The 12,414-nt window shown below is 38.5% G+C and overlaps 1 protein-coding gene across 3 annotated transcripts in view; it reads right to left on the bottom strand.

The window, feature by feature from the left end:
- The window catches only part of KIF1B (kinesin family member 1B), an 80,668-nt gene extending 73,227 nt beyond the window's left edge, over nt 1-7,441 (bottom strand). For all 3 annotated transcript variants that reach the window (XM_054395121.1, XM_054395122.1, XM_054395123.1), the window contains exon 1: nt 7,272-7,441. In XM_054395121.1, the coding sequence (XP_054251096.1) occupies nt 7,272-7,377 (106 nt within the window). In that variant the 5' untranslated portion in view covers nt 7,378-7,441. The remainder of the gene's footprint in view (nt 1-7,271) is intronic.
- Between the last annotated feature and the right edge of the window lie 4,973 nt (nt 7,442-12,414).

Raw genomic sequence — 12,414 nt, 5'->3', positions numbered from 1 at the left:
GAAATGGACACTTCCAGCTTGTGAAGCAGTGCTTGCTTTTCAAAGCATTGTTTGCATTTTTCAAATCATTAAAAGGGAAGGAAACCAAGTAGAAGCTAAGAACAGCTCATTTGGAATTCAACCGGATTCTCTCCCCACTGAGGAATTTCAGCCCTGTACTGGGAGAAAGGTTGGATGGGGGAGGGAGTTCGGCTCAATAGCACCAGCCTTGCTCTCAGAAGCTGCTAGAAAGCTGCTCTCATCCTCAGCTGCTCTTTCAGATCCAAGTGCTATAAATACCATCTCTACAGCTGGTGTTCTTGGAGAACAGCATGCCAGCAGGCTTTGCACCAAGCAGGAGCTAGTCAAACCATACTGTTCTACCTATCCGAAATGCTGAGCCAAAGCCATTCCAAAACTTCCACTGTCAGCTGATCACCTGAAAACGTCCTATTGCAGAGGATGTGTATCAGGTCTATGTATACAGTCAGCTAAGCACTTGGAATCAAGCTCAATTCTTTCCTCACATTTTCTGCTTCAAAGCAGGTAAAACAGTATCTCCTTTCACCCCCAGTTTTCACTTGACTACATGTCCAAGAGCCTATGGCCTTCTCCAAAGGCCACTGTGACCTTCAGACACATGCCAGCACTGCATTAAGAGGACATCACATAGCACTGGAATCCTAAGGAATCAATTCTGCCAATCTTGGTATCTTAAAGGATTCGTGTAGTGAAAATATCCAACTCTTAGAGTAGCTCCCATTGACTAGTTTCCCATCAAGCAATTTCTTTACTTTTACTGGCACATGGAAAGGCAGTTCATTACTTAAGCATTTGACAGCAGTGCCACTGGGCACTAATTCTGAGAGATTTCATACAATTTACTCACCATGGACAGAAAACTTTCTGGGTTCATTTGTAATATGATGCTTCTCTATTATAGTTCTATACTGACTCCATAAGCTTTTTAAATGTAGTTTGGGAACATCCTAATCATCCCACAGTCTAGCTCCAGGCCCATTATTTATACCTCTGGTATTCAGAAATCATTAAGCTTTCATCTTCTCCCACCTCCCCGAAGTCATCTTCCAAAACGGATAACTTTTTTCAACAGTGTGCAAATTAACACTTCTCAACTTTTATGCAATCACGAGAAAGGCTTTAAAAGGAAAACCAAGCATCTAAAAAATTACAGGGTTTTTTCTTCTCAGAAAAAAATATTCAAGAGTTGTAAAAAAACATATGAACTGGCAGTATTGTAGGGCACTCAGACAGTGAGACAGGCTTACAGATAAAAAACAGAAATCCTTCTTCCTGCAATACACGAAGAGCTCTAATGTTCATAAGTGAAGTCTGCTTGTTGTCTGCATTCAGCATTGCCTATTACCATTTTATGGCTCCTGTTCTTAGATTGACTCAGTACCACCAATAAAACCTAAAGAATTACTCCCCAAATTCCACTTCTCAAATAACTCTTTAAATAGAATTTCAAAACAAAACAAAAAAGTAGTTATTTGGTAAAAGCTATAATGAACTGTTTGGTTTGCCTTTTTCACCTATGTAGCATACACTGCGTAATTCCCATTACTACCTACATGCATGCTATGTGCTACATTAAATAACGACAGTTTCTCATAGAGACTTTTCCCATCAGTAATTTAGACCAAATATTACTTCCATTATGCAAATTCCTTTGTGAAACTATCCAAAGTACGCTTACAGAATCCTACTGCAGCAAAAAACCCTTCTCCTGAAGGCATACACTCACAATAGGCTTACTTTTCCCTTCAGTGTGTCTTTTCATTAAGTAAACAGTTAAAAATTAGATTAGAAAGAAAATGGTCAGCAAGTCAAACTTTTTTTCCCCTCTAGGATTAAGCTTCTTTGAAAGAGGTTTTTCAAGTATCAGCAATTTTAGTATAGTTCAAGTATCACTGCTGTAGACACATGCCATCAATTAGAAGCCTTTCCAGTGAAGTCCTGCTTTCCCACCCATTTTTATTTTGCTTCAGAACAAATGCATAAAGCAGGACACATCTTAAAAGAGAAACAAAAAAGAAATTAAAGAAAAAATCCAGATAGGAAAAGAACTCAAATTAGATGCTTCTCTATTAACTTTTTAAAATTTACTTATTCTGGTCTAGACTAGAGGTTCAGAAACCTTTAGAGAGAAAACAAGCAAGCAAACAAACATTTGAAGAAAAACATTTTTTCCTCAAGCTCCACAAACTCCAGGAATGCCTGACGAAGTTTTTCTGATGCCAAGGATGCCTGCTTGAGACCCTAACTGCCATATGTGTACAGCAGCAGCTGTGACTATTGTTACTGGCAGATGGGATCACTCCACTCTGCCTATTGCCATGAAACATCCCATACCTTAGGCAGTCCACAAAAGAACCTTCCATATTATTGAGCCATAGAGGCTGCTATCAAGATAAAATCCAAACAGGTAATTTTCAGTCCTGAGGATCCAGCTGTGTTTTTATCTTTCAAGATAATCTAGACCATGCAGGTGGATTTTCTACATCACTGTGGTTTATGGCAAACCAGAACATACAATAATCTTAGATGAACCAGTTGGAGAACTTTGTTTCACTCTGTACCTGCCACCCACAAGAGGCTAAAACATATTGTCATTCATCTATTGCACAATTAATGTGTCATTAATTGCAGAAGACATATTCCAAGTAGGTTACTTCCTTGTTCCCCTGCTTCATTAGTTTAGTTTTCTACATATATATTTGGCTCTTAAAAAACCAAGCTGGCTAGACTCTTTGCTAGTGATGAATTCTATATGTCTTGTGAATCTCTGCTTCATTTGGTTTTATTTATGTATACAGACAGGATTACTAAATCACTACCATGCAAAAACTAACTAAAAAGAAAAAATGCAGAAAACACACAACAGCAGGGAAGTCCTCAGGCACAGAACAGTTTAGTTTCTCATTTCAATAATCCAAGGCAGCAACTGCCAACCTTGTTTATATTTGTTACGTTTCATAACCCCATACAAGAATGAGGACAAGAACTACTGACACACAAAACGCTCTTGGATCTATAGCTCACCTTTCATCCTATGTACTACACAGCAGAAGTTTTTTCCCCACTCACCACAGAAACATTAACTAATGAAGCAGACAGGCAATAAGCAATTAACACATTGTGGGTGAGATGCATTGGTGTAAATCATTCAAAAAAAGAGATATTTCAGAAATTTCAATCTGTTTCAGTATTAGGTGGGATTTTATCAATAAACCACCACCACAAGAAGCAGCTCCAAAGTCTACTGCTGCCAAATTTCACTTTAAAACATTCTGTAATAAGCAGAATATTAAACAAATAATGCATTAGGAAGTGTCAAGTTAACTGATAGTAAGGACTGCTAAGACAGGGGTCTTTTCAAGGAATTAATCAACAACATTAAGCCCTCCTAGCCCACTAACTTTGCTCTCCTATCCCCTGGAATCCCAATATAGGTGACTACCCTAAGGGCAATGCTGCACACACAGCTACACTGTGCCTAGCCCTGAGTGAGCACATCGTGCGTGAGACTTAGAGGTAAAGGTTCCAATCTCCTACTGACTTCCGTACGATGGACACTACAGATTGTTCAGAGCACAACTCCAAAAGAAATCAAAGGTAAATTAAATCCACTTGTACAGCAGGTACTTTTGAAAATAAATCTTATATTTCTTAATATCCTAAGTAATAATAATAAAACCCAACAATGGTCTTTTCTTACATTAACCCCACTCAGTTACTGCTTCAGCAGGGGTTTTTGAATTAGTAATTACATGGTGCCATTACTTTGGGAAAGTGTTTTGCATTTCCAAAATAACCTAAGTAGAAGGATTTTGCAGCTTTCAACCTCTCCTGTCTTTAAAAATTCCTCTATTGCCTTTCTCCCTACTTCTCCCATTTCCACTGAAGAACTTTTAGCAGTATCATTCCAATGGACACCATCTGCAATTAGACACAATCTGAGCAGCACAGGCTGCCTGCCAAGATACCAGCCCCTTAGTGCAGCCAGTAAATGGGACTTCGGCTGGACTGCAGAACTTCAATTTTGCAAGATATATTTTGAAAGCATAAAGACTGACAATTCTGTTCTTCTCTTGGAAGGATAAAGAAGTCCACATCATTCACAGACACTTCTCTTAACAATGTGAGTTAAACACCTTCATAAGAACTCTGAGATTAAAACATACATAGAACTGTATTCAACTACACTGTCAGTTTTTTAAACATGGAGGAATTATTAAGATCTTCTGTGTCTTGTAATTAAAAGCCTTGATTTTCTATGAGGAAATTACATAAAAACCAGATAGGATAACAAGTTCATTCTACATGAGACCTCAAGACCACAACAAAATTACACTTGTTTTGCTTCTAAGGTAAAGTTAAACTGAGTAACAAAATTGGGAATAAGCTTTCTAATCCAGAAGGATGTTTTATTTTTCTGGCAAACCCACTGTGAATGACCAGCAATCTCAAAAGCTATGAATAGTCAAATTCACAAAAAAAAAAAAAGATAAACAAAAATGTTGTGTCAGGCAACAACTCTGGTGGCATTCTGACCTCAAGAATATGTTTATTATGGATGTCAAAAAAACCTCCTTTTTTGATATATTCATTAAAAAAAAATTACAGGGAGTACACTTGTTACACACTTTATTATCTGTATCTCTATAGCGTTTTCCTTAAAATAATCCCAGGCAAACTTTGCCTCAGTTTCACTATAACGTAGTCTCTCCCTAGATCAGCCAATACACTTGGAAAACTCAGACTTGGACAAAGTTTAAACTCAGGACCCACAAAGAATTTGTAGAATAGCTTGGCAAATCAATACATGAAGAATTAAAGTTCAAGGAACAGTCAAAATCCCTTCTTAGCTTTCAGACTTCAAACTGCCTCAGCAATCCTCTTCATCACAATAGTTCATTAGGCTTTAATTCCAAGATAAGAGAACTTCAACTGTCTCAGAGCCTTAAAATAGTTACTACCCTACATATCACCAGCTTCTCAGATTTGCCTCCCATCAACTTGATTGGTGCACAAATGAAAAAAATAACCTTCTCAGAGATATGATAGCTAAGCCTTGATCATTTCACCAGCACATTTGAAAGTATGAAGCAAGAACTCCAAAGGCTAGAATTACCACTCAAGTCCCTTTATTTTGAAATTGCTGCATCAGATATGAGAGTCAGACACATTGATGTCACTTTCTGTAGTCAGCTTTTAGCCAACAAGTTCAGATATTAATAACTAGTCCAACAATGCAACTGTGAGACTGCAAAGACTGAGGGATCATAAAAAATAAGACTTCTTGGCAGAAACAGTAACAGTAGTTATGCCCTCAAGCCTAACATGTAGACTAAAAGTATACCAGAAGAATTTCAGCTTGAAGTTTTATGTCAGACAACTTTGTTAGGAAGATTCTTCGGAGAAAAGACTTCTGATCAGGTTTTTTCCCCAACAAACAATGCCTTATTGATAGGATGTGTTTTGTGATCCCCTTCTGTTCAAAGAGTAAAATTACTTCTCTGTCTATTGGTTTTTTCTCTATTTCTGTTCTAAGGGGGAATTATTAAGAAAAAAATAACCCACAGATTGTAAGAATGTGTTAACTACTGCAACTATGATTCCTTTCCCACAGTCTGTAATGGCCCATGATGACTTAAACCTGACCATCTGTCATATCACCCATCTTCTATCAGAGCCATAGGACTCCAACAGAAAACTACAGATTACAACACTTCCAGAACACAAAATATAGCAAAAGCTGTAAAGAAATTCCCAACTGCATCAATCAGGAGATACTTTTTTCCTTTTGAAAGCCAATGCAGTTTCTTGAAAACATTAAGCATCTTTATAGTGCAGCTCCATCATTCAGAAATGGAACCAGTGTCTTTTGTCTACAGATCTCAGACAGATTGCCAGAGATTGAATGGCCTTGTTGTTGCACCACAAAAAAAGATGTTTTTACAGAATCCTGGTGTTCAAAAATCTTAAACGTCTGAAATTATTGATGCCATATAATGGCAGCAGCAAGAAAACCTACTACAGCAATGCTGCTGTAGTTCAGAGCTTGGTGGCACCTCTGTAACAAATACCACCTAAGGGAGTCTAGACTTCTTCCATTCTATACTGGTTTGGTCTTGAAAGTTGGCAGACAACGTTAGATACAAGCACCTGTTTCTACATGAGATGATTGCTAAACAATCCCACTCCCACTATTTTAAATGGAAAATTTGAAATCCAACTCCAAAAACATCTGAAGACAAGAATTTATTACACTGAAAAGTAAGCTCTCTTCTGCATGACACTTCCAATAAAACAAAAAAAAATGAATAGATTTTAAGTGAACAAAAGCATTAAATTCCATTGCAACAGACTCAACAACCTTGGCTAAAAAAAAAGGGGAGGAGTTTCCTTTGTATTAACAACACTGAGTAAATACTCAACTAATCAGCCACCAAAGTAACTCAGTACTCTGAGTGTTACCTCCTACAGCTACAAACAAGATGACTCTGCTTGATTACCCAACAATGAAAAGCTACCATAAGAAAAGTATAGCTATTAATCCACACATGACCAAGGACACTGAAGCAAATGGTACCAATACCACCTTAGCCTTAAAAAGCACATAAAAACCAACCAAGAAATGGTACATCCCTATCTAGTTTCCCATAGAAAAGTCTCCTCCTCCAAATGAAACCTAAGAGTCTTCTCCAAATTAGTAAGCAGACAAAATGATTTCATGCAGTCTGCTATTTTGCCATTGTTTGGATATCTAATATGGAAAGAATAAAACTTGAGATTATTTTCCCCTTTCTCTGAGGGGAATAGCAAATAATGCTCCTGAGCAAAGGCACAGACTACAAAATAAGAACACTAAGAACTACAGCAGCAGACCCAGGAAGGAGTTACACCATAATTCACATGTGGTGGTCTGCAACCCATCCCCATATCTGTCAGTCAGGTGATACTACCACACACTGAAGTTAACAAAAGGGATTTCACTTTGGCATTCCAATCTTTCTCACCACAAGCAAACACCATAAACAACTGCATTGAAATCAAAATGCCTGTGATTTAGACTTTCCAGTCAAATTCAGAGATAACCTAGTTTGTAATGACAGCCTCAGAATATCCCCAAAAAAGGGAATTCTAGATGATGTAATGTACACAGCACTCAGTTTAGACCAACTGAAGAAAAAAAAAAAACTGAGAATTAAGCAGGAAGGGAGAGAAGCAATAAAGACTCCCTCAGGAGATCAAAATAAACTTACTGGTAGAGTTGCCTTGCATCTGGATGATACATTTGGATTCTTTGCTAGTTTCTCGGGAATTGAAGGGCCGGACCCGCACAGCCACCTTCACTGAAGCCCCCGACATTCTGCTTGCTTGTAGTGCAGTCAACAAATCGAAAGTTAAAGGGCCAAGAACGCTTCAAGTTATCCTCTTGTTGGGGTTTTCTAGACAGAAACATAGAATTTAGTTATTTACTAATGCTTTACACTTTGTTATTCACAGCCATTGTGTTCAAGACTGATAAAATTAAGGGAGTTCAAAGCTATTTCATAACTTCAATTTCTGCTCTGCAATTGCCCTCCTTCTGTGAAAGCTGTCATATACTTAACAGCACCTGTACCCTGTCTCGCTAGTCAAAAGCTTCTGTCACCTGAAGCAGTTCTTTGAAGTGTACAAACATATTTGTTTTCATTCCTTGGTTTTCTTCCCAGAAAGAAGGAATGCCAATACCAAAATGAAGATCTGGTTGCAACATGTGTTAGGCTTAACCTAGCAAAGATAATTTTAGCAGTAACGATACAGCTACTTAGATTTCAGCAAGAGCTAGCTACCACATACTACAGAGCTGGGCTCTCTGGATGTCAACCCTTGCTGCCACAACACATTCACAGTAACATTAAAACTGTGTGTGGTGTGATGGGCCATATCACATCGACTTTCGCTACACTCCATTCCAGAGAAAAGGGTCCACCCAACAACTTCAAGAACATTTTGCAGTCCTGGGAAAGTCCTCTTCTCAAAGAAAATAAAAACTTAGTAACTACCTGTCTACTGATTAAAGGGCACACTAAGGAAAAAGAGGAATCAAAAATTGTAGCCTTTAGGGTAGATATCACTATCTATCTCCAGCAAATGTTCACCAGTAAAATCACCTTATCAAAATACTTGTTCAAATCTTACTGCAATCAAATGATGGAGCACTTAGTTGGCAGGAAACTACTCCTGATACCCACTACCCAAACTTCAAGGTGTCTCTGAGACAATTGGGCAGTTTAACTCATGGCCACAGGATACTGTCAGTATTGAAGTTAAGCAGACTTGAAAAGCAGACCTGACAAGAATCAAAGAAAAAGTTATCAAGGGCTAGTAAAAAGCTACCACCCCCTGGCTAGGAAAGCCTCTGCAGCACAGACGCTCAGAACCAGGAAGACTATAGTGAAAAAACATGAATACATGCATGAATCCTTACATTCTAAACCTGCTACAGCCACTGCTGTGAAATCAGGATTCAGGGCTAGGTGAACCTTCAGTCTGACTCAATGCAATCATTTCTACCTTGAACCTGAGTTAACATGGACACAGCTCTACCCTGCACAGATCATCATGCATGGTCCAGAAATCCTGGTATCATCTTTTCTGGTTATCTATACACCACATACCGCTCATTTCAGGATTGCAATCACAGGCCAGAAATATAGAAGACCTACTAGCAGTTGTAAAGCAGATGGATTTCACCTCTAAAGTAAGTTCCAGAGTTGGTAAAAATACTTATAGACGCTTAATTCAAGTTAGAACACATCTTCACACAGGTTAAGAAGTTTTTAATAAAACTGCCTTACTTCATTAATGCCATCACATGGCGAAGGCAGAAATTAAATTACTCCACAGGGCAGAAAAAGTAATTTAAAGCATTCCTTATTTTAGCTAGTAGCTGAGGTATCTCACCAGACAAGAAGAATAGGAATGTCTTTAGGAACAAGCCAACTGAATTTCAATGTCAGTGGTATAGCAAACTGGTTGAATAATGATTCAGGAGACAGCCACACAATCAGCTTCAAGTTATTGAGAATTTTAAGAATTTTCACCCAAAACTTAGAGTAAGTAAGTAATGGGAGTGTATTCACATGGTCTTTGCAGTTTAATGGAGATTCTGGGTTATTTTAGAGATCTGCTTTATTCACTCTTGCTCAGAGGAGCTTACTTTTGCGTACAACAAAGGATCAAACATGAAGCTTCATTATAAACCCTCTTCCTGAGGATCTGCTCTGTAGAATTTTTGGTCTCCCTTCTTAACATGACCCTTGCATAAGTACCTGTGCCCCCATACGAAAGGTTGAGTGACAAGACTAATCTTGGTGCATCCCAGTAGTATTATTCAACTGACCCTGAATATTGCTGCTAGAAAAGAGGAGTGATGACGTACATGCTATGTCTGTTTCTGAACTCCAATTAAAAAAAATCTATCAAGTGCAAAATCTCTATCATCATCAGGTTCATAGTGACATAGTTTACTCTGTCAGATGCACAAAAAGATGAGTTGGAATTTTTAAAGGGTGTGGCACACCACAGAAACTCCACCTGACAATGATTTGTGGTTCTCATCTTTCTTTCCCCTCCCATCTATCCATATTAATGTGAAAACCGTATTTTTTTTCAGCTTCCCACAAGGACCAATGAATAAACACTAGACCACTCACAGAGAGGATTTCTCATTTTCTTAAGAAAACAAAAGCTTAACCAATGTGTTCTTATAATATTATTTATGAAATGTGGAGAGCTTATTTCCCCCTCTTACAGGAGTCCCAGTTACAAAGATTCTTTTTCTGATGTTTCCATAGAATACTCATTAAAGTAATTTCTGACAAACAGAATTTCTCAGGATCCTGCATTAATTTCTGCAGATAACTAGTGTATCTAGCAAATTGGCAAACACAAGATGGAGTGAAAGAATCTTCTACTTTAAGAAAAAAGTAACACAAGTACCTCTGAACATCATATTCACAGTAGGAAAGCACACCACCAGAGACTGTGCACTAACTAAATGAGCCTTGTTTGAAATACAGCTGTGAAAAAACTCCTACAGAACAGGTCACAAAATCACCTGCAACAGCATAAAATTTTATCTTCTAAACTTCTGCAATTACCAACTTTCCCCAACCCTAACTTGTAGGCTCATAGAAAGTTAAATGTCGTGTAATTTTAAACATCATTCATTCTCAGCTCTGCTGTTTTTCATATCTGAAGTAACCAAATACCTACTTGCAGTTGCACAGAGATTTTAGAAGTTCTGAAAACCATCTTGGTAAGCAAGACTTAATTTTCATTAATAAGAAAATTGACCAAAACAAATTTCTGGGAAACTTGGAAAAATATATTTAAGTCGTTGGGGGTTTGAGACATTTTCCCATTTATCAGCAACTGGCTATACATTTTATAAAGGCACTATTGCCCTCATCATACAGAATGACAAAATGAAGCACAACGAGACCAAGTTGCACAGCACCACAACTGTTTCTTCAGGGTTCACATTTCCCAGTTCTATCACTTACTAGTACAAAACTCTGTCCACAGAGTGGTAAGTAATAGCAAGTGTAACTTGCAACAGAGCAAAACAGATGTGATACAGTCTGTGGTGAAGATTTAGAAGAACAGCCTTTATAATAAAGACAGCTTGCTTTTTTGTTTGTTTGTTTAGTGTTCTTTATAGGCTTATACAACTGCCATCCATGCTAGAATGACTCATTCCCTTAATGCCTTGGAAAAAACTCTGCTAGTTGTGTATCTTTTAATGTTCCACCTGTCTGAAGGCAAGCAGGAGCCACATAAAGAAGCGAACTGCATGCTCAAGTCTTTGACATGATATACCACTGACTCCAAAACAGGTGGTATTTGAGTTGTTTAGTGAGCTCCATCAGTACAGACGCAAATCCTACATATTAATTTCACACCTATTTTCAACTATTATTAAAACATATCCACCAACCACCCACTGATTCACACGGTGAGGTTTCAATACTGTGTGTCATTTAAAAAATCATCTAAAATATCTGTCTGGTTTCTGTTATTCAAGATGACAAACATACTGATGTTGGACAATCACCCTTTGTGGTCTCAAAGCACTCCAATCTAGATTTGGACTGTGGATCCTTGGATGTACTTGAAGGTTCTGGCAAATCAATTTTCATGTCATGATGAAACACAGAAAAGACTGTTTTGGTTTGGTGGGGATTTTTAATAAAGTTACAATAAACAGAATAGGGATTTAGAGTCAAATATATATATATAATTTATATATACAGATAAGACTGCAACAAGTTCACACTGGTTACATGAACAATAGTCAGAAACCTTTATCTCTACAGTCAAACATAAAACCCTACCACACATCACAAATGAAGAATCATCACTTCTATTACCACAGCCAGCTATTGTGTCATATTTGCACAGGTCCATCTACCAGCAAATGTGCTTTTAAACAGAAAAACTGCTGGTAACTTAATCAGCACAACAGCTCTAAAGAAAGAAAATGAACAGGGATAGAGATTAGTATATGGAAAGTTAGCAAAACAGCTGTTCAAAGCAGCAGGGGTTTGTGAACACGAGGGCCAGGGTGAATCCAATTTTAGGTCCTGCAGTAAGGATCAGGTAGTGATGACAGTCTGACATATCAGCTGAGCTCAGTCACTACCAACTGCTATCTTTGCACTAAGTGAAGATGCCAGATAAAACAGCAGTGCAGAACTTGGCAGCACACCCAAAATCTCAGCATATAAACATATGGGTGTTTATCAGCACACCAGTGCACTGGATTGTGCAATAACAAAAAGAACTGAGCTAAGAAGAAGCTGGAAGGGAATAGAAATATACCTTGAAGTTTGGTATGAACGTATTTTACAGAAAGAACAGAAACAAATTCACTTTTGGCTTCTGGCAAATTCCAGTTCCTCAATCTTAGCGTAATGCCCATATTTTGCCAATGACCCCAAAACTACCAGGCCTGTCATCCTGCCTTCTGACGCCTGCCTCCTGACTTAGCTCACCGAGGATTGTCAGATCATCATCCCAATATGGCTGCCTCAGTAATTGTGCTGTACTGAATCCAGGGACGGATCCACTCCCTCCAGGTCCACAAAAAACACCCTGGAAACCACAATCCTTTTACATTCTTGCATCTTCCAGCTGGTTGCGGGACTGCGCCTCCTCCCTCCTCAACAAGCCATTATTCCCTCCACCTCATCTGAGCTAGAAAGGAGAAAAAGGACGGCGAAACGCGGCGATATATGCGACCCACACAGCGGGGGGGATACAGACGAGCAAAAAAACGGGGAAGCGGCCTCACCGCCATGGCTTGGAGAGCCTGGGCGAAAGGGGAAGGAAGCGTCCCAAGGGACAAGTATATGC

Source organism: Indicator indicator, chromosome 32 (assembly GCF_027791375.1).
Source record: "Indicator indicator isolate 239-I01 chromosome 32, UM_Iind_1.1, whole genome shotgun sequence".
In the NCBI taxonomy this organism is placed as follows: domain Eukaryota; kingdom Metazoa; phylum Chordata; class Aves; order Piciformes; family Indicatoridae; genus Indicator; species Indicator indicator.
Note: the sequence above shows the minus strand (reverse complement) of the source record. Positions and strands in the feature narration are given on the sequence as shown.